This window comes from Melampsora larici-populina, assembly GCF_000204055.1.
Source record: "Melampsora larici-populina 98AG31 unplaced genomic scaffold MELLAscaffold_89, whole genome shotgun sequence".
Taxonomy (NCBI): domain Eukaryota; kingdom Fungi; phylum Basidiomycota; class Pucciniomycetes; order Pucciniales; family Melampsoraceae; genus Melampsora; species Melampsora laricis-populina.
In genome coordinates this window covers 120,743-143,528 of record NW_006768853.1, presented here as the reverse complement: position 1 = coordinate 143,528, position 22,786 = coordinate 120,743, and the positions used below count along the sequence as shown (strand labels likewise).

At 39.7% G+C, this 22,786-nt stretch overlaps 3 protein-coding genes across 3 annotated transcripts; 2 read left to right on the top strand and 1 right to left on the bottom strand.

Annotated features, from left to right (window-relative positions):
• Window positions 1-1,739: 1,739 nt before the first annotated feature.
• Window positions 1,740-6,306, top strand: MELLADRAFT_113623 (uncharacterized protein; the record flags this gene model as incomplete). Its single annotated transcript, XM_007418342.1, has 6 exons — window positions 1,740-3,092; window positions 3,199-3,514; window positions 3,579-3,901; window positions 3,964-4,775; window positions 5,505-5,634; window positions 5,722-6,306. The coding sequence occupies 6 exons, from the start codon at window positions 1,740-1,742 to the stop codon at window positions 6,304-6,306; spliced, it is 3,519 nt and encodes a 1,172-aa protein (XP_007418404.1).
• A 2,071-nt stretch (window positions 6,307-8,377) lies between these two features.
• Window positions 8,378-10,053, top strand: MELLADRAFT_113622 (uncharacterized protein; the record flags this gene model as incomplete). The annotated part of the gene is made up of 6 exons (XM_007418343.1): window positions 8,378-8,627; window positions 8,690-8,954; window positions 9,030-9,205; window positions 9,462-9,575; window positions 9,654-9,733; window positions 9,910-10,053. 6 exons carry the CDS (start codon window positions 8,378-8,380, stop codon window positions 10,051-10,053), a joined length of 1,029 nt encoding a protein of 342 aa, XP_007418405.1.
• A 2,414-nt stretch (window positions 10,054-12,467) lies between these two features.
• MELLADRAFT_113621 (uncharacterized protein) lies at window positions 12,468-14,885 on the bottom strand (the record flags this gene model as incomplete). Its single annotated transcript, XM_007418331.1, has 12 exons — window positions 12,468-12,879; window positions 12,940-12,974; window positions 13,042-13,101; window positions 13,171-13,383; window positions 13,449-13,517; window positions 13,587-13,762; window positions 13,847-13,993; window positions 14,075-14,076; window positions 14,149-14,306; window positions 14,359-14,486; window positions 14,526-14,551; window positions 14,656-14,885. The coding sequence occupies 12 exons, from the start codon at window positions 14,883-14,885 to the stop codon at window positions 12,468-12,470; spliced, it is 1,656 nt and encodes a 551-aa protein (XP_007418393.1).
• Between the last annotated feature and the right edge of the window lie 7,901 nt (window positions 14,886-22,786).

Here is a 22,786-nt window from a genome sequence, read left to right as displayed (position 1 = left end):
TAATGAGATGAATTCTTGTTGAGTATGATCAGAAAGAAGTTGATGGGTTTTGAAATTGGGTTTTCCAATAATATATGACCACGAAAATATCTTGAAAAGTTCTTCAAATCTTTTTGTTGATTCCAATATAAAGTTCATTTTCAGGAAATATTTCTTGATAATCTGGTTTAGACTTTGATCAAAAAAATTATGGGTGTGAGAATAAGCTTTGAAAGAACATGTCTCTTGAGGAGGAAAAGTTGTGTTACTTGATTAGGGAAAAAAGAAGTCATTTGTTTTCTGGAGAAATCATCATATTTGGCTGTAAATATCTACTGATTGTTGGCAATGCAAGGTGAGATATCAACAAAATGTGAAATGATTTCATATTTGAATTGGTTTTGGTGGGTATCTTTATCAGAAGTTGTATGTTACAAGAATCTCATTGAAGGGTGCTATGTAATCTATCAATGCACATTATCATGTTCTTACTCCATCTTTGTTGGTCTCTGTTCAGGATTCATATGGGTCTGGGCTTCTTTATGTGTAAGATTTTTCCTGGAAGCGGGATTGGAGCCTGAGGTGACTTCTGATATGTGAAGGAAAATCTACCCAGCAATTTGGGTTGCTATGAATGCTTCATTGTTGATGATTTTCTGTCTTCTGATCCATCAGTAACTTATGATTTCACACCTGATGTCTGATCCATGACACCAATGAATTCCATGCAATTTCCTTTAGGTGTCCATCCACCATTAGCCAAACAAGACATACTCAAGTAGGTCTAGATAATTGGAAGATGGAATAATCAACTCATGAAATAAATAAAAACATAAACAAAAAACTTACCTGGATGTGGGCCACGGCTTATGCCAATGTTATATAAAGTGTACAAAATAAAAAGTTTCTTTGAAGTGGTGACTGACCACTTTGAGGACCAAAGTTGAACAGTGCAATTGGCCAGTTTGAGGCTGCTTTTAGAGTTTGATATTGAAATCAAAGTCAAGGTAGTGTGTGTGAAAGAATGCATATGACTAATACCACATTCAATAACTCAACACTGAAGGTAGACTGAGATAAGAATGATTTGATTGTATGACCATGATTCATCACCACTTCAACAGCTTTGTGAAGTTCTTTACAAGTCAGAGGTAGATCTACTTCAAGTTAAGTTTGCATCTCGATCACAAATCCCCGGAAAGGAGTTTTGCAGTGTACATACATACATACTGCATTTTAGAAACAATTGAGCAATCTTAGTGGAATGATATCCATTGGGTTTTCTTTGTGCTGAGTTGTGATTTGACAGTGTCTTGTCTTTCCCTTGCGCCTGATGACTGGTGTGCTATACTGGCAAACTTGCACTTTGCACCGCCATTGAAGATTTGTGTTAGATTTTTTCTGCTTTTTTGTAGTGAGGGGCGCGCCTAACGCGCCTCAGTGGAGCTTGACCCCTCAGACTGAGCCTCTTCTGCGCTCGGGCGCGACCCTTCAAACAAGAGCGCGCCCACGCGAAAGTGAGATCAAGCGCGTTGTAACTTGTAACTTGTAAAGTTACATAAATTCAACATGTCAATATGTAATGCAGTGTTGATGAAATGTTGACTGAAAATTTCAAAAGACTTGCTCAACAAATTCCCCCATCGCCTTTGATCTCAGATTCACAATAATTCCCTTTAACATTGCGAAAGACCCTTCATATTATCTTCTATATATACGCTCTTTCTTTCAAATCTCAATCGGAATCTCAGTCACGAATCATGAACAGACCGGGAACACTACCACCAAAAAGTCAACAAGATACTTTCATGGAAGATTTATTAGAAGGACTTAGTCCTTCTGATCTTATTCCTTCTTCACCAATCGAATCAAAGAAACTCTCACAATCTAAAACAATCCGTTTATCTGAAACTAGGAATATGAAAAACCTTTACTCTTCTCAAAATGATCCAAAGGATCTATCGATACCAGAAAAGTTGGATAAATCGATCTCTCCTAAACGGAGTTTACAAGCTTTCAATGTAAAAAGACAAGGAAGTTTAATGCGATGTAATAACAATTATGATGATGTTCAATCAATCGACCCGACAAGAAGTACTGCCTCGAAAATCTCGCGTCAGAAGGCATCAGATCTCTCAAAAGACTCATCATATTGTCAAGCCACTCAGCGTGACACTTTCAAAAAAGATTCTGTCCATCGAACTGGCACTCGTGGCGTATCATCATCCCCTCTATCAACCCCGAAACTCGCCAAATCACTCGCCAAACTCAGCCCAGGAAAAGCTAGTCCTTTGAAGGATTCCACAACTCATGTAGCTGTTCATCATGAAGATTATGACGCGCTTTTTATGGATCTTGAAGATGGCTGGGATGATTTTGTAGAAGATGAAAATGAAATACCCAACCTAAATCACAAGCTACCTCTTTGTCGACAATATACGAAATGTATTATATCACAGATTATAACACCGCCAGAATGGAATAATTTGAACAAACGTATGGAAAGAACGATTGAAGTGACGATCAACTCATCGAAATATCATGATGAAATTAGAAGATTGTTACTTTGTGATGATTGGGCTGAAAGTTTAGTTGAATTGAATGATGAATTAAATTTAGTTTCATTACCTGATTCACCACCGATCCAACTTGATCAAGAATTGATTACTTTCTCTAGATCTGAACCTGGACATCTGGTTATCCTTATCCCTTCACTTTTGATCAACACTACGGCAGTTTCGACCGCTCCTTCGTGTCCTAGACGAGGCGTGTTGAATGATAGGATCAAGAGTAGTCATAATGATATCGGTGAAGCGGTGATTAGAGGTACTATTGTTCATGAAGTTATTCAAAGCTTGTTATTACCTACTGAAGACATGATATCAGAAGATGGGTATCAACAAACTTCTACTCACCCGCAAGCACTTTGGCCAATGACTAAGATTTTGAAAGAAGCTAGGAAAGCTTGTGTGAGACACGTGGGTGATTTATTGATGATTAATCAAACCGTGGATCAAGGGTTTAGTATGGTTTCAGAACATTTAAAAGAATTGCCTAGTTGGTCCAAGAAATATATTCTTCAAAACAATCAAGGAAAGAATTTCAAGTTGCAAGTGTGCTTCATATTTCTCTTAAGAATCTTAATCTTTAAGTTTGATGTGTTAACTAATTTTTTGATTTTGATTTTGATTTGTAAACTTACTTTTTGTTTGAAATTAGAAAGATGCACATTTATTTGATCCAAGAAGTAATGTAAGGCAAGATGAAGCGCGACCCAAGATTTCACTTACAGCTATTCATGATATAGAAGAAGAGATTTGGTCACCTAAATATGGATTGAAAGGTAAGATTGATGCAACAGTCGAAGCAGCGATTATTGAAGAACCAAAGAAAGTTGGATTTTTCTTTAACAAGGAACTGTTTACACAAGAATGTAATGTATTTCCATTAGAGATCAAAACCGGTAGGAAACCTAATGGGGTGGAACATACTGCTCAGACTATGTTATATACTTTATTGATGAGTGATCGTTATAGTACGTATGTATCAAGTATATATCGGTTTATTTCGTTTGATTGACTTCTCTTCATTTATCTTAGATCAGAATGTTCCGGCTGGATTACTGTTTTATACATCTATCAACGAAATCACACGGGTCCGAGCCGTTAAAGCTGAACTTCGACAGCTTATCATTGCGAGAAATCACCTAGCTAGTTACATTCACAAGCGAGCCATCGATCCTGAGGACGTTATGCTCCCTCCAACTCAGAGCTCAGGAAATGATGAAATGCCGTCGAGCCCACACTTTGATGGTGACCTACCCGCATTGGATATAGAGCGCACTTTGCTACCGGAACCTATCGACGACGCCCAAACCTGCTCTCGATGTTATGCAGTGGATAGTTGTATGCTATATCGGAAAGTAAGAGTCCATTTCCTTCAAAATCAATCGCGACTTCTTGCTGACCTCTTCTTTTGCTTTAGACAATTGAAGGTGAAGATGAGATTCCATCTAGAAGAGGATTAGAAGCACTTCAGTCAATCTATCGAGACAAAACTGAACATATCACGCCAAATCATTCTACATTCTTTACTAAATGGGAATCACTTATCTCACTTGAAGAAAGAGAATTAGGTAAATTCAAAAAAGAAATCTGGGAACTCACTGCAGATAAACGTCAAGCTAAAGGTAGAGCGTTTGCTAATATGGAAATTGATGAATCGTTTGATGATATAAGATGGTTGAAGACTACTAAGCGGGGTAATACGATACATCGTTATACTTATTGTTTTATGTCTTCTACTTCGAGTGTTTCGAGTCAGTCGCCTAAAAAGAGTCGAGCTTCTTTATCTCAGGTCGTTCCTACTCAATCATTATTGTCTGGTCAAATGAGCGTTGGTGATCCGGTGGTCATCTCTATCGAGGGTGAAAAACTGGCTATAGCGAAGGGGTTCATCTGCGATTTATCTCCATACCGTATTGTGATAGGATTAGATCATCGAGTAGAGAACATTGGACCTGTCTCGATTGGCAGTATGATACCTAAATCATACAAACAGGATGATCAGAAACCGAAGATATTCTATCGAATTGATAAAGATGAACTTATGGCAGGAATGGGACGAATACGTGATAATATTGCTCAATTGTTTTATACTCATGGAGATTATAAACGTCGTGAATTGGTAGTAGATCTCAGAGCTCCGGTCTTTGAACCCACGCCGGATATCTTTGGTACCGATCCTCGATTTGCTCATTTAAATGAAGATCAACGTGATGCTATTTGTAAAGTGATGTCTGCCAAGGATTATGCTTTAATACTTGGAATGCCTGGAACTGGAAAGACTACTACTATAGCCGAGGTGATCAAGGTATTGATTCAAGAGGGCAAAACTATTCTTTTGACCTCTTACACTCATTCGGCTGTTGATAATATCTTGGCTAAATTGATCAAGTCGGATATCGATATGCTACGATTGGGAAATGTGGACAAGATTTCACCTGCACTACATCCTTATACATTAGACGAGAGTGAACCGATGAGGAGTGTTGAAGCCTTAGAAGCAAGGTTAATGACACCACAATTAGTAGCCACTACTTGTCTTTCTATCAATCATCCGATCTTCAAACGTAGGAAATTTGATTATTGTATTGTAGATGAGGCATCACAAATCACTTTACCTACTTGTTTAGGACCATTAAGGTATGCAGAAGTCTTTATACTTGTAGGAGATCATTTTCAATTACCACCATTAGTTAAGAATCCAATAGCAAAGTCAAAAGGATTAGAAATTTCATTATTCAAATTATTATCTGAAGAACATCCTGCTTCAATGGTTTCATTAACAAGACAATATAGAATGAATGAAGAGATCATGAGTCTAAGTAATTCTTTAATTTATAATGGGCAATTGAAATGTGGAAATGAAGAAATTTCGAATTTGACACTTAGAATACCCAATGGAATTAATTTAGATTTCTATCATTCTAATTCTTCTGATAAAGAACCAAATTGTTTGAGAAGATGTTGGTTAAAAGATATACTTTCAGATGAAAGGAAAGTTGTGTTTGTTGATACTGATAAAATTGATGCACAAGAATCTATTACTGGTAGTTTAGTACAAAACAAAGTTGAAGCTCAATTAGTGGTTCAAGTTGAGTTTTTTCTTTTCTTGAAATTTGATTGATTTTGATATTTTGAGTGAATGGGAATATTGATTAATTTTTTATGCTTCTAATAGATTGTCAATGCATTGCTAAGGGGTGGCGTTCCTGCTTCTGAAATTGGTGTGATTACACCTTATCGACAGCAAATCAAATTATTAAATTATTTACTTGAACACGCACCATCGGTAGAAATCATCACAGCAGATAAATCACAAGGAAGAGATAAATCATGTATCATCATGACCATGGTACGGAATAATGAACATGGAAGTGTAGGAGAATTATTAAAAGATTGGAGAAGGATAAATGTTTGTTTGACGAGATCTCGAGAGAAATTAATTATCTTAGGTTCATTCAAGACACTTAAATCATCTGAAATCTTGAATGAATTTCTTAATTTAGTTGAAGCTAAGAAATGGATCTATTCACTTGAAAGTGGTGATCAATTTACTCATGCTTCATTGATTGCTTCTTCTTCTTCTTCTACCACCACCACTACCAATCTTTCGTTTAATAATCATTTAACTCCTTGTAAAGTTTCAAGGATTAGACCTCCTAGTTCTCCTATTGAAAAACTTTCACCTAGGTTACGGAATATTAGGAAAACTCATGCTGTTTTGAATGAGATTACTACTCATTTGATTTTTGAAGACGAATGATTTGTGTATATAATTTATTTAGAAAAACCTTTTTGAAGTTTTTTTTCTTTTTTTTACATTTTTTGTGGAACGGCTTGGAAAAAAGGACTCGTATTGGTTTTTTTTGTTGACTTGTTGTGATTAATTATTTTGATTGTATGTATGTAACTTCTTGATCTTATATAGTTGAAGTCCTTTGTTTTTGCTTTTATATAAAAGATGGAAATTTTGAAGTGAACGTTTATAATTATTTTTCGTTAGGAGTATTTATGTAGTTGAAACTTGATTTTATTTGTCTTGATCGTTGTTCAAGGATTTTTTGATCTTGTTTTTTTTCGAGTCATTTTGTATATCTTTCAATAATTTTTAGGAGCTTAATGATTTTTTGGATCTTGATGTCTTGGTTCGGCTACCTTGAGCTGAAGAGATTATATTTAATCTCTCATTTACTGGGAAATCACATCCTTTGAAATCACTCTTTCACTGCAATTCATGCACTTGAACTGTTTTGTAGAAGAAACTTCAAAAGGTAGGTGCAGGTGGCTCATCCATGTAAAAATCTGGACTTCATTATCAGCATGAACCCCGCATCCTCTCCCGCATCCTCTCCCGCATCCCACCCTCGCATCATCAATTTTTGATGGTAAAGTGTGTCTATGTGACAATCAAAACAATGGCAAAGTTAGTAGGCCTATTCCTTAAAGCTGAGCTGTCCGCCTGACGTACGCACCGAAGCCCTGAAGGCCTTTGTTCCACAAATTGAAAGTGACTAGTTGGAAAGTTGAATACTGTGAGTCCTTGTACCCCTTCATTTGAGGACTTGGCTTGAATTCGAACTGAGGTTTAGAAGATCTCACTGAGTATTTTACACTTGGCCGAAGAAAAGTTGTAAAATTGTGCTTTGGTCTGATATGTACGAGATGAAGGGCGCTCAGAGAGGTTTCGGATCTTGGAAGATATTTCGAACACCTTCCAAAATGACAGGGGTTCTGATGGATCTTGTATGTCTGATAGACTCAAAGGTATGTCACCAAGTTTCCAATGATATCGTGTCGGCTGAAATACCCTACTTTTCTGTGTGAACCGAAGAATTGCCAGCAAACAGAAAGAAGCCAATATGATCACAAACTTCTCACTTTTTGAAGAGCCCTTTTCCGCCTTGTATACTTGGACTCTGGATCCGATCCTGATGAGATGCTTTTAGACAGAAAAATGTGAGACTTTTGTCGTCACTTCATGATACAACTGGTACACTGGAAGTATCGTGATGTGGATTTACAGAAGCTGTTCGCCTCTATGAGTAGCCGAAAGATATGCAAGTGGATTCGTCTCCAACGAACCATGGCTCCAGAATTTAGTATGAATCGGTATCCGGTGTAGGATGAGGATCTACGGACATGGGTCATTCAATTTTCATTCAAAGTCGATCATACTCAACGAACTCAATCTTTAGGCCTGTGTCTCAAAGAAGGCCAACTCAGTCATTGTCTCTCGACAACACTTTATCACTTGGGTTGGCCTATCCCAGGGTCCTCAGACAAACTGGTTGCGCGGGTTAGGAAATCAGTAAACCTCCCCTTTGAATGAACTTCCCCGGCTGTTGGTGAAGTTGATGGATCTCAGCGAAGTCCGTGAATATCTTTGCCTCCCTCGCCGATACCACAGTTTCGATTGTGATCCGCAGGTCAACATAAATCCAGCGACAAATTCCTTTGTCGCCCTCGCTCATCCTTCCATTTTCTTATACAACCAGTCCGAACCTGACTGCGACTGCGCCGAAGTACACTTTCCCGGCTGTTTATATCAACTTACGCTCCTTGCGCTCAGTCTTCGTTCCACCTGAAGGGGCTCTCACAAAACTGGTCGACATCAAAAAGCGAAGTACTCCTTTCACGGCTTTGTTTGTGCTTATCTTCGACCCACTTATTTCGTATTCTTGTGAATTTATTTCAGTCAAAACGACCTTTGTCATCCTCAATCTGCTTGCTGGAGGTGGAAAGTTTGCATCATCTTTCTTGCTTCAATCGCCCTTCTCGACTTCATTCGATCTTGAAGATTTTCCAACAATTATACGGCAATTGCCTCGATTTGTATGATTCCCAATCAGTCACTCAAAAGTTATAGACGCCCATCAAATCGCATCAGCAAAATCGTACATCATCAAAGAGAAAAGATTAAGGAATATCTAGGAAGAAAGATATACCAGGATTCAAACTTCAGACTGACTGGGAGGATCCTTCTTGATATCAGGGATTTTCCTGCTGTCATTGAGAAGACTGGTAACAGAGGGACGCGGGCTGAAGTGAATGGTCGGGAGTTTAAGTTCCGCGGACATCTTTGCGGTCAGTATCGTAGTTATCGTTTTCGTCCTTGCTACAATATGGACAACGTTATATTTTTCAAGGATGGAGACGAAAAAAGCGACCAAATCGAAAATCAACAGATTCGATAAAATCGGACTTGGAAGCAGCTGCACTTCCAACTCCTCTTATATCTCGTCCACTTCGATTGTTACCTGTTGGACAAAGTTTTACAATTGTGAAAAGCCCTTTATCTTCAAATCCTCAGCTAAAAACTCCTCCTCGACTTCGTTCTGCCTCTGCCCCTATGTCGGCCAATCACGCAGTGCCACGTAAGCGCACGATAGTATGGTTTGACGAAATGGAAAGGTATGCTTGTTCTCTTGAGCGAATTTATCGTTCCATTCATTGACCAAATTCACTGATCTGCATGTTTTTCAAAAGCCGTATCACCTTCACCCATTCTGGGTCAACATCGGGAGCTCAACACTCTGATCCATCATCGGAATCTCGACCATCCGACTCTTCATCTGATTCAATCTCATTACGATCTGGTAGATCACACTCTCTTAGCATCTTACCAGAATCTAATCATGAATTGAGAAGAGAAAGTAGTTTAGGTTCAGTCTCTGGACTTTGGCTCAGATATCAAGCTCATCAAGCTTAGATTTCTTCATGGACAAATCATTCCTCAAGCTCATCAATTCGTCTTGTAACTTCGCACTTATGTTCCAAATACTCGTCTTTTGTAAATACTATCTTCCATATAATTATTGGATTGAGGTTTGTTTGAGGATTTCAAACCCAATACTGAAGTCAACAAGACATATAGCTTCTTGTCACATTTTTAAAACAAAACATATTCCTATACACTAGAGACCAAGCTGCCGGGATCATCCAAAGCTCAAAGCTCTGAAGTGGCTCATCTGGATCCGATCCGCACCATGCAATGCCGAGCGCGCACTTGTCCGGCCACTCTGGAGGAAATAGGTTTGTTTGCTATGATCAATAAGTTTTTGTAACTGAACAGTTGTCATAGTGTTCTTCATGAACTTTGTTCAAAAACAGACACTGCCACTTGTCAGAATTATAGCCATATGCCCTTATTGGCAACGCTGACACCAGCACAAAACATACAGCCGCACGCTGTGAGTGAGTGAGATACTGCCTCCATACGAAGATAATTAGTAGCAAGTCAGAAAGCGGACAAATTAATTTAACAAAGTGAGGCTATCAAAAACCACTGAAATCAGATGAGTCAAACTTGAAACTTTGAAGAACATGAAACACTTGCATATATTCGGTCAAAATACCATATTACCAGTCAAATGTTGATTGTCAACCAACAAAGGTAGAAATCAAAGCCCAAATTGAAATCAGTCAAATCATCACCATCAAGAGGATCACGTTAAGGATCATTCGGCATCTACATCAAAGAGGAAACAAATACCAAAACTGGTGGATGTGACAGCAGGAATAAAATAAGCAGACATTGTACTACACACTGTACAGTACCTTTTGTTACACACTTTCCTGTCCCTGGTTCAAATCATACACATGAGATGGACATTTGCTTACTTCAAGAAAGAGGTTGACAACATGTTTGACAGATACTTACTGTTGTTCTCAAAAAGCTTGTCTGAGTTTTCCCGCAAAACTCCAGCAATTTGGCAGGAAAACTTGGACAAGCTTTTCGAGAACGACAGTATGATCTCATTGCTGTTCCACATGAGCACCAAGGAACTTCACATCATAACATGTTCAAGTTCAATCTTACAGCCCTGTCTAAAACCAATGGCGGAACCACCAAGACACATGCCAAGAATTCAGCAATAAGAGGTGTCGTTGGATGGAAATAACCTTGGGCAGGGTGCCTCAGTATTTGGTCTGAGGCTTTGAATCAGGCCCAAAGAAGACCTGGGATCATTCACTGGGAAATGTGGTCTATGGGAATCTACCTCCAACAACACCTTGGATCTGCAAATCCAAGGTATCTTTGCTGGAACTTGAAGTGAAGCCCAGGTGCACCTTTATTGGTGGTGGATGCAAAAGGTGCAACAATAAATCATCAATTCATGATAGGGCTATTAATTAACCCCAAACAGCTGACTCTGTATGATACTCTTTGTAATACATACTCCTCTGTCTGAACTCTGCCTCTTCCTTTGTACCAATAAGATATTTGGGGTGTGCCTTAATTGGCCCTGGTAACTTCTGGAGTCAAATCAGGGTTGGGGAAATCCCCGGGGGCGGGTCGCAGGCCATAATAATCCTTCAATACATCAAAATCTTTGTCAGAACATGTCCAATCAAATGCACTAGATGCATTAGGTGATGAATTGCAGAGATCAAAGAGACTACCCATGAGCAATACTACTGTCAAACTGTTGATGTCTTTTACTTCAGGTAATGAATGATGGGCAACAACCCCAGCTTTGCAATTCTGAAAGACAGTTAATTTGAGACTTGTATTGCCTTATTTAGATATCAAAGGCTTGGATTTTTATGCGTGGTATTTCAAAATGATCCTAATTAGGGGAGTTCCAGTTGGCCCAAAAGTGCCTAGAGTTTTTTGTACTTTGGCCTCCCCATCCCTCGAAAATTATATTTTTTTACAAAAAAATGTGCTTCTCAGGCAGGGCTGTCTGAAAGTTTTTGAAAGTTTCGAGATTATGACACCGCGGGAATCATTAAGTGTGAAACCGGATTGAGCAAAGTTGTGGTGTCCGCGTCCGCGACTTCCTTCAATCACGGATCTCGTTTGCCATGGGTTTGCCATAGGTTTGCAAGCTTGTCTCAAGCTGTCCTCTACATAGTCATCCACTCAGGCTGTAGTATGGACTAATGGAGGTACCATATGTCTAGACTCTTGTAACATATACATGATCTTGAGTGGTCTGAGGATATTGAAAGGAAAAACATGCATAACATGTACTGCAGCTCAGGCAGACAACTTGAGGGCAGCTTGATGCAAGCTAGCAAACCTATAGCAAACCTATGGCAAACAAGATCCACAATTGAAGAAAGTCGCGGACCCGGACACCGCGACTTTGCTCAATCGGGTTTCACACTTAATGATTCCCGCGGTGTGAGTACCATTTCAAGGTAGGTGTAAGGATTGGATTACATAGATTACAGTATGGGTTTACAGAGGTCATTGTCACTATACTCACTATCAACCCTGGCTCCACGTTGGGTTCTCTTTCCTCACGAACCCCGACTGGAGCTAGGTAAGAGTCATCATCCATTATAGCTATTCTATCTTATACCTTTTCTGATTGTTGTCTCTTTCCTGACAAACCCCGACTGGAGCTAGACTAGCGTGCTTGTAATGAAACAGGAGTTCTAAAATAGCTTTCCAGTGGTTAGATTCCACCGTGAGATTTCCCAAGAGTTCAGTGAAGGTTTCTCTATTGAGAACCTTACAGTAGGGACAGTTATATTTTAGACATTCTTTCAACTTGAATTGCCCGCATCTTTAAGCAGGCGCACTGGTCTAGACTTGGTACTTATAAGAAAATTTGAACATCAGCCTCGAAATAAAACATATACAACATATGAACGAGCGACTTGTGAAAAACAAAGGAAAGTAGGAATTATAAGTATGTCTGGTACTGCAGAGACTTGAAATCATTCAGATCAGCTTAGTTCGGCTTGCTGAGGGGGTTCTGATTTTGTTGAGGAACTGTATCTCTGCACGCATTCGAAGCCGGAGGTTCAAGCTGTTTAATGAGGTAATAAATATACAAGTCTGGCAGCTTGATAAACTGTGATTTTCCATGAAGAACAATGGTGCCGGGAACTGGTGGTTAGGGCCATAGAAGCACATGAGCATGCAAAATGAGTTGTCATGAAGCGGATAGTTCATGGCGAATGTTTGGTTTAATATTTGGTAGGATAATCTTCTGCACTTATGCCAGACTGTTCAGTTTGCCGATCGTAACTTTGTTTGAAATGTATACTTGACTTCGACACAACCGATTTCGAACTCTGCTTTCTTGAAGGTTTTGAAGCATGCAGTGGCACTACTGACGGGTGAGAGCGTACTCCAGCACTTCCAAACGGGGCTTCGCGTGTCTCAATAGTGTTTAACTGCGCATCGCGTCCATTGAGGCCTACATATGTCGGAAGGAGCGACAGCTCGACATCTTTGCCACCAGGATTGAATTTAGGCATGAAAGTTTCCTTGGTCTTCATGGCCTCGGAGGTTGAGGTCATAGTTGTGGCCGCTGGGTTCTGCGTCTGTGTATCTGCTAACTGATTGCGCGCGTGGACATTGAGTATGAATGCGATCCTGACAAGAGTCGATATATAATCAGTTTGTTGAATCTAGAAGGTAATCGTATGTACTAACCCGTTGCCGCCGATCGCGAACGGTAAGGTGAGACCCTGTTTCGTATCCATAGATAATGAGAAAAGAGTGAACACAGAGATTGAGAAAAAATCCATTGCGTACCACGCGAGTGAGTGTCAGCCACCCTTGATTTCGTAGAAACCCATCACCTTCGTAGGCCAGCTACAGCCCGCCCAATGTCAGAAAGTGAGATTTCCAAACTCCCGGAGTAGGCATATGATGAAGACGTACCTGAGCAATGAGGATAGGAACGTGCAAAACGACTGTCACATACAGAATCATCGCATGCGTCACCAGCCTTCTACGCTGTTCACGAATCTTGCGACCCATCTTTGAAATCTTTCCATTAGCTTCACCGCCTGACGCAGCCATATCCAATTTCTTTTGGGAGACTGATCGGGCATACAAACGACCTAGCGAGACAGCCAGCAGAGGCACATACACCTACTCGAGTCGGGGTAACATCAGTATCTTTCTCCCAATGACCCCCTTAACTGAAATTCACTTACGACACTGAGAGTAGTCAACTGCACTAGATATATCATGATGCCACTTCGAGTCAGTACGGCCATATTGTGCTACAAAGACAGCAGCAAGTGAGACTCAGAACACCAAAAATGTTACCCAACCAAGAGTTTCGAACTCACAGCATGTGGCTGCATATCTCGTGCTGGTTTCAGTATTGCTAATAGCTCCATGCGATTGTAATTTTGAGGAGTGGCAGTGACCTCTTTGGCATCAAGCGCTTGAAGGACGCCGTGTAATATTGACTTTGCCATAACATATTCCTTGTTAACCTTTGTGTAACAATAAAACACAATAGCTACGGAATCAAACAAAGAATACGATAAACAAAGTTATGGACATCAGCTGTGTCAACCGAAACTATGCGTCAGAAATCACTGACGGATTGGAATAATGAGTACTGCCAATAGTATAGCATGCATAACAACCCGGATTGCTGGATGGAGTCTCCCTCCCATGCCGGAAACCTCGCCTAGACCGGATTCACAGACCAGGGACGCACACTGACATGCACATACCCACAGGAAGACTTCAAAGACGAATAAAATTTCAGTAAGAATACGATAAAACGCATTAAATCAACATCTCCAATAGAAGTCCTGAGACGTACACCTTTGACAGCCAAAAAAAATTCATGATCAGTCAATGAAAATGTGATCATTCCAAAGTTTGTATATAGCTCACCATCCATTTAAAAGAATCGGTATATATTTAATTCCAAATAGCATGATCTCTCCAGATAGGTCACGTTCGCCAGCATTTGCTTGATCCAGGAGAAAGAGATCCGTTATGGCCACTGTGTCGAGACCTGCTGCATCAGTATTTCGGTACGGGCAACGCACCTATAAAGCGTTGAGGTTCGGAAGGGCGCAGTCATAAGATAGGGATACTGACGGATACTATATATCGCATATGTGGTGCCGCAGCCGCTCGCAACGTCGATCGAGTACAGACCGACTGCAATGCCGGCGCATTATGAGTTTGCTGTAGGGAGGACCGATATGACACAGCGACTTGAAGGACTTACGGCGCGTAAAATTCCAAGCTTGGAACGCGCCCACTTTGACCCGCGCGTAGATCAAATGCACTGATTGTACAAACATTCTGCGATGAGGAGATGGTGTTAAGGGCAGGGAGGATTTCCTCCCACTTCAGCTATTAAATGCAACCGAAAGCAAAGATGAAGCTTACATGATGAACAAGCCCAAGGCACAACGCTGGGCGATGGTCGCCCAACCAGCTAACTGCGGTGGCTGAAAAGTTTGAGAATGTTCATTAGTTTTGCGAGAAAGGTCAGTTGAAGGTTGCGAATTTCTTACCGCCATCACTCCCTTCAAGTATCTTGCTATCGCTGCATATGGATTTGTATCAGAGCGCAGATGGAGTACGAAGTCGACTATTTTCTTCTCTTCCGAAGACATTGCGGACAACTTGTGCAAATCTGGTAGGTAGGAAGATACTCTCTGTTCACGTTGGGGACAGAGGATGGGAAGAATGAAGTGTTGGTAGATATTGGAAGTCTTCGATACCTGCTCAGTGCTCACCCCTACTGACTCTTCCACGGACGGAATTATACAGATCTGAGATTAGTATTCAACTTATTCAACATTGCACACCGGAGCCAAGGACTCAATGGTAGACACATCGGTGCGGATTCTAATTTGATGTTATGCAAACACATTTCGATTCCACGAGCCGAGAATTGTTGACAATTTTCTTAGTCGATTTTTAAACTCGCAGATAGAAAGAACCTTTGAACTCTGCATGTGTCACGACGTCAGGAGGTAAGGATGTATGTACACTTTTGTAATTATCAAGTTGACTTTACATAGCTTTTCCACCGGTAGAAATGGTTCATCAGGTTTTGGGTGCTTCGAGGTCATCCGAGCTAAAGAGCTAAAGGATGATACTGTCGTTCTCGAAAAGCTTGACCAATGAACGACAGTAAATCTGAGAGCCCTTCAAAGCCTCCACGAGCCGAGCCCGGGCAAGCCTCAGTATCTCAGGCTGTGTTACTCTTTATGTCTTAGCATTTCACACGTCTCGACTTGTAATCGTGTTTATTTGAAAATAAGAAGAGTATCCCTAAACTTATCTCTACGACCGGCTCGGGTCGGCGTGGGACTCGGATAAGTTTAGAGTATCCCATTAGGACCCCGGATAGCTCCTATGAAGCTCCATTGTGTCAAGACTTGATTTCTGGACTTTTTGGCACCAAGGACATGTATGTTTTTTGCCCCAAAACAGGTTTTGACTGCAATTTCACAACAAACATTTCTCCGTAGGTCCATATTTCAGCCAATTTGCCTCCAAATACATAGACAACAAACATCAAGAGCCCTATTTTGGCACATATATAGAACCTTACAAACCAGAAAGCCTTGTTTTGGTAGATCACATCCCTTCTTCTGATTTGGTAAGATCCTGCTGAGTAACCCAGAAGAGATGGTGTATATCAATTGCAGGTATAAATGTGTACATGAGAAATTAAGGTGTCTCATCTCAGTAGGCTGCGGCAGTTGCACCATTTGACTTGTACAGATAAAGTGCACTGGAACATAGGAGACCTCCTGAAATTTATGTGATCAATCCTAGGTAATTTTCTGAGACTGTGGTGAGTCTGGCCTCAATTGAAGATATTATGAAGGCGGAATTGCTCTGTATACACAAGATACATAATAGCTCTGGGCAAAAAACAGATGGTTTTTGCTGCAAAGAAACATGCCAAAAAAATAAGATAATTCAGCCAAAATTGGCTTTTTGTCTTCAGCAAGACAATGGGGTTAGCTGGGGCTAGCTGGGGTCCCATCCCATTGCATGACCACAGTAGAATCTGATATAACCAATACTCAAAAAATTGGCCTCAGGATTAATGGATTTGACTGAGTATCAATTTTGTCAAACCTCTGGGACGGCAATAAAATTTTCGTTGCAGAGGAACATTGGTTCACAAAAAGACCTGTACAGAGTTATAAAGACCTCTGTATGGTGAAAAGTAGAAACACAAATATCACATAAGCACAAAAACTTTGATTTCACAATGATGTGGAATCTCAAACTTGGCTGAACTGAGTTTTGTTGACTGCAGCACACAGTTGGTCTTAGGATCACATGATTACAACACAAACCCCCAGTATTAATCCAATGTAAGAATACTCTTTCTTTGTAGATCTGCTCAATTGTATAATAGTATTCTCTGTTGGTATTGCATGTGCACTTGTTTGAAGCGTCATTGCACGCTCCATGTATTGATGATGTGTTGTTGCAATACATGTTCACAATTTTGCATTCACCAGTGATATCTTCTATCAAATCTCTCAACCATACTGTGTCTCTACATGCAGTACCCATTGCCATATATTTGGTGTGACAGGTAGATGAACCAACACAGGTTTGTCTTCTAGGCTTCCAGGAAATTGGTCATTTTGAGAAATATGTAATAAACTCATGTAATAATTGGGCTCCTTCACCTCCCCGGTTTGTGTCTACATAAGTGTGAATCAGGGTATCAACTTTTGATTTGATGGGGTTCATTGATAATTCTTGCACACCAGTTTTGTTGAAATGTCTGATTAGATATTCAATGGTGCTCCGGTGTTACTTTCTTGAGTATGATAAGAATCTTGTGAGGTAGTTGAAAGTGTATGTAATATCAGGAAGTGTTGCTACTGAAAGGTAGCAGAGGCTTCTGATTGCTGAGACTTGAGAGGTATGTTTCTGATCCTGCTTTTTCTTCTTCTTCAGTTGGTGATGTTGAAACTTTTTGAATGTTCATTAGTGTCTTTGCTGAACGTTCTCTGGTAAAATGGATTGCATGATTTTCTTGGTAAGGCCAGGTGGAGATAAATCAAAACTTCCATCTTGAAGACGATTTACATTGACTCCAATTATTTGATATAAATTTCTTTCCCACTTACTTGACAATTTTTCTTTGTGTGTATTATGAATTACATCTAGTAACTCTCCCTGTTACTCCACTGTTGTTGCTGTGCAACCAGATGATGAATGTGTCACTTCCACACCAATATATGCAAAGGGATTAATGGCATGGACTTGATTTGAATCCCATTCAAGTAAGGATGTTGTTAATATGCTTCAAGTTCAAGTTCCATCAGCATTGTGCACAGTGTTTATTTCCATACAAAGCTTCGATTTATCTGAATACTTTGTTCTTTTTCTTTGCTTCACACATATGGACAGCACTATTTGGCGACCGGTTTTTTTGACCCGACGCCTGGAGGTCGGATCATTAGTTTTTTGTCACCCTATTCAGTGCTATTGGCGCCCGCTTTTGATGTCAGAGCCCGGTTGTCCGTTTTGTTTTTGTTTCGTTTTCTCACTCACTAGACCTCTCCTGTACCAAACTCTCAATATGACTTATTTTCTAATCACAGAATATCAACGAGTAAAAGTGATCAATACTGATATGACACTTTGATCTTTGTACCGTTGAGGTCCTCGTGTACCATTGTAAGTGACTGCAGTTGTCATTTCTCCAATGTGCTCCACCTCATTTGCTCCAATACTCGTGTCTCAGTTTCTTTCATCAGCTGAGCTCTTAGTCGATAAATTGAATCAAAAAAATGAATCGATTCATCACGAGATGAATCTTTTTTGATTGAACTATGAGTTGTCTCTGATGAGATCAATCAAATGAGGCGAAGGTTGGATTAGGAGGATACAATGATGAAGGGTACGCCCGGTTTTGGCTCAGCCCACTAATTGGATAAAACTGCCCTGTTTGGTCATGAAGGGCGGTTGAATTCCATTTGAGGGCGGTAGACATCTACTTTGTGCCCGGTTGCTGCGGCTGCGGCACAATTTGGGTGATAGCGGGTCCGGGTTTGCTCGGAATCTGCGGGTTATGTACCGAAAATAGCGGGCTTTGGGTATTTCCAAAGTGGTTGCCAAATAGTGCTGTCCCACACATATATCCGGTATGGATTGAGAAATAAGTGAGTCAATATCATTATTTATATGGGCTGATGATATGTCAAATCAATGTATGGGCCAATTCCTGCATGTAGCAATAGTCAACATGATCCTCAAACACACAAATGTAGCATCTGGTGCAAAAGTTTTGGTGTAATTGATGCCTTTGTGTTGTTTCAATCCTTTTGCAATGAGTCAACTTTAAATTTGATTGGATTGCCATCTTCATCAACTTTTTTATAAGCAAACACACACTTTAGATCTATAGGAACAAGATCTGTTGCTTTGTCCACGACCTTCCATATGGCATACACACATTCTGTCCATAATGCTCACCTCCACATCACATGCCTCTTTGCAATTTGGTTATTCATTAGACCTCATTGCTTCAGTGTACCCGTCCCCACATCTAGGAACCGTAATCATTGGGTTCTGGACAAAACCTGGCCCCGCAGCTGCAGAACTTGAATGATTACGTGAATCACTTGGAGGGAACTGTACAATCTTGGTGGATCAAGAAGTTTCAAATAATCATCTCCATTGAGTGTGTGGTCAGCTGCCATATTCTGCTTATCAAGTCTCAACTATTCTTTAAAGTCTCCCAGTTTTAGAGTGTTGGTTATGTGTTCTATACTTCCTTTTCAATGTTAAGCAAGGTTAAGTAATTTGCTTAGGGAATCTGAAGACAATTTTTTGTGTTGTTCTTGAGTTAATTCAATATCTTTCTCATATGGAATTGGGGAATTTCTGATGGAAAAACAGTCATTACTTTTTGTCAAAGATCCACCCCGTTGCTTTTCCAACCAAGTCTTCCATTTCACAGGGAGAGGAGATTTTGTTTTTGAAGTCTAGTTTGTCATTGCCAGTGATAGCAAGTTCATTCCATCCACCTGAAAATTAACTACGGTGAAGCTATCACCTTGACATCAAATGTAAATAAAGTGATCCACTTCACATTGTACAGACCCCACACTAATAAGGAACTCCTCAATGCCATCCTGCCAGTCATTGGAAACCTTTTTAAGGCCATACAAGGATTTGAGAAGTAAAAGGGCTTTTTTTCCTCACCAGGCTGCTTGAATCCTTTGGGTCAATCAAAATAGATGGTTGCAAACAAATCAGAGTTGAGGAATGCGGTAACAGCATTCATCTAGAGGACCTCCCAGCCAAAGAAGGCAGCAATGGCAATACATAACAATTTGTAGTGAGGTTGGTTTGCCTGTGGGAACAGATGTTTTGACATAGTTAAAGGCATTAAAAGAGATCAAATATGGATGTCCTACAAAGCATTACAAGTTATGTAAAAGGGAGAGGTGTGAGGCAAAAAAAGTATATATATTTTATCAATGGGATAAATATGATAGAAGTTCTTGAATATTGTGAGACTTCTTATTAGGAGAAGTATCTTTTAAATTTTCTCTGAAAGCGAAAACAAAAAGTGGGAAGAGCCAGACTTTGAGATCATTCAGAATATATGTATGATTATCAAGAGGTTAACCAGCATCCTCAATGTAGGTGGTAATGAGGTATCTAAGATTTTGGATATGGTAAAGAGCACAGCAGTGAAAGTCACACACAACATGACGGCTTGCACATTTTTTGTTGTGGCTACATCACTTTGGCACCTGTAAGCTATTCTTTTTTCTAAAAGCTTACTCCTAGTGCCCAGGCATTTTTGTTCCTCCCTGTTCTCTAGATTTTGGCTCAACTTAAACTCAGTGGTGTTGGTTCTTTGTGCAATACTACTTGTCTGAGAACTTACCGTATATGTGATGTTCCAAGTCCCACACTGTTGACATGTCATCCTGAACCTGTTGTTGTATCATGAGCACCTGCTCAATTGTCACACATGAAAATTAGTGTGCTGGAAACTTTGTGTGGACTGAGCAGAGAGGACTCACCCTAGAAAGCCCCTATGTAACCATCCAATGAAAACCATATCCATTGGGGTTTGAGAGTTGTACATCACTTTTTTTGTATTAGCTTCAACCTGCTTCAAGAGGCTTCAATCTGCCACATTCAAGGGCTGTATTGTTTGCTCTAGGGACTCTCACACCTGTACTCTCAAAGATCTCAAGGCTTGCCTCCAAACAGATTAACCTCTAAGCCTTCAAGTTACTACTTAAACACATTCCACCAAAGTATAGGCCAGGCTCCCACTGTCACTTGATGACTCCTGATTAGTGCACAGCAGGTTGCATGTCATTTAGCGTAACACAAGCACTCTGTGGGTGGCCATGCCTGCGCGCCTTGCAGAAGGGCTTGCGACTAATTGTCAAATTCTGGTACAGATACTCCAATCCTAAAGTCCTCTTAAGTTGTTTTTTGCTGTTTCCCACTTTCCTTGCTGATAAATACCACTTTAACTTGCAGGCAATTATGTTCAGGATTGATTTCTACATGTCTTTGGCCATTAATCAACCAGGAAATGATGCTCTATCATTCTGTTTGCAAGACAAGTATCCAAGCTTTATGTCTCACTTGCAAAGGGGTGTACAGGCTGTATTTGCACTGCACACAACTTAGAATTCAAAGAAGAGACAGCACAGGCAGGTGTTAAGAAGTTTAACCTACTTGGTTGGTTGCACCACTCCAAGTGCCAACAACATGAGGCTACAAGCATGTGTAGAAAGTTATGCTGAACAACATTTCCTGCAAGGTAATTAAGTGGTGTTTATCAGCAAAGAAAGCAGGAAAAATCAAACAACAACTCAAGAGTACTTCACTGTAAACATGATACAGTATCCCCAAGTGAGATTGGGAAAATAATTAAAATTGTAGTTTTTCATGAAAAGACATATCACTGCACACCTGATCCATATCACCCACACTACATATGTGCAGCATGATAGAAAAATTGGGAGCTATCATGTACATAGAGAGCTGCTCAGCTATTGGCTCATTGGAATGAGTATATCATATGTAATACCTTCTGTAATTTTTTCCAGCTTGACAAACACATTCCAAAAATTGACTACATACACTTACCCATATTTTGGTGTAATTTGGTCAACTAAAATTCATGTAAAACCCTTTCTGTTACTGTTTGATGGCTTTCCAAGTATTGCCTGATTAGCTATGGCGGTATATGTAGTCAATTTTTGGGACAATTTTGTCAAACTGGAAAAATTTACATGATGTATCACATGTGATTGACTTATTTAGATGAGTAGGGAACTGAGCAGACCTGTATGTACATGATAGCTAACAATTTAGTCAGCTTGTTGCACATATGTAGGGGGAGTGCTATGCTCAAGTGTGCAGTGATAGATGTTTTTATGACAAACTACAATAATACTCATTTCCCCATTCCCACTTGAGGATGATGTATGATGTTTACTGTGCTTAAGGGTTGGAGTGTCTGTGCTAGGGCAATTAGTGCAAGCCCCTCTGGGAGGCACACGGATGTGGTTGCACAGAGAGGGCTGTTGAAGTGTGCAATCAGCATAAAGAAGAAGTAGTTAAAATTACTAGTAAAGTTGGATATACAAAGAGAGACAAATATGAAAATCATTAGCGAGTGAAAGGAGCCTTACGCTATTAACAAATTGCCCCAATATGTTGTAAAGAATTGATTACTTATAAGCTGTCTTTTCCTTGCTCGACTTACTTCTCTTTTCCCCATCTTTGGGAAGAGAAGTAAGTTCATTTCTACTTTTTTATCAATCACATCTAGCATTATAATTGATGCCTTATTTCAACTTGTTTTTTTTTCTTTGCTTGATGGCATCTTTCATCTTATCTCGTAGAACCAAAGATCAGTTATCTATTAAGGGGTTTCAAGTTTAAATTTTTTATAAGACTTTTTAAAAATTCAGTAAAGTTTTATACAACACTGTAAGATTTTAAATTTGACCATTTGTAAAAACCAAGCACTATGAATAATTACAGTTGTAAAAAGAATTGAAGCGGTGAACGTATTGTTCCAAGAATTGGCAACATTCCTTTTGAAGACAATGACGAGATGGCCTTCTTGACCAATCTCATGTTTGATGAAGTCGACAATACCATGATTGAAAAGGTCAAAAGGTTGACCAAATGATTTTTAGAAGCGTATGTTTACGCTAATTTTAAAACAGGAGATGTAAAAAGGTCTCCTGTTTTAAAATTATTTTACATGAAATTTATAACATTAGGGGGGCTCAAGTCAAAAAATTTTACTACTTTTATCGTAAAAAACATTTCCCAATTTCATAAAATTTTGCGTGAATTTTATGAAATTGGGAAATGTTATACGACATCCCAAATTTTTTTAAGCAGCAAATTTGCGTAAATTTACTGCTCAGAAGCAGATCCGAAAGAAATTCTTTGGTCCTTTTTTACAAATTGGGAAAAGTTTTTACAGCACGGTACCGTAAAAAACTTTCCCCGATTTTTTAAGAAAAGGCGG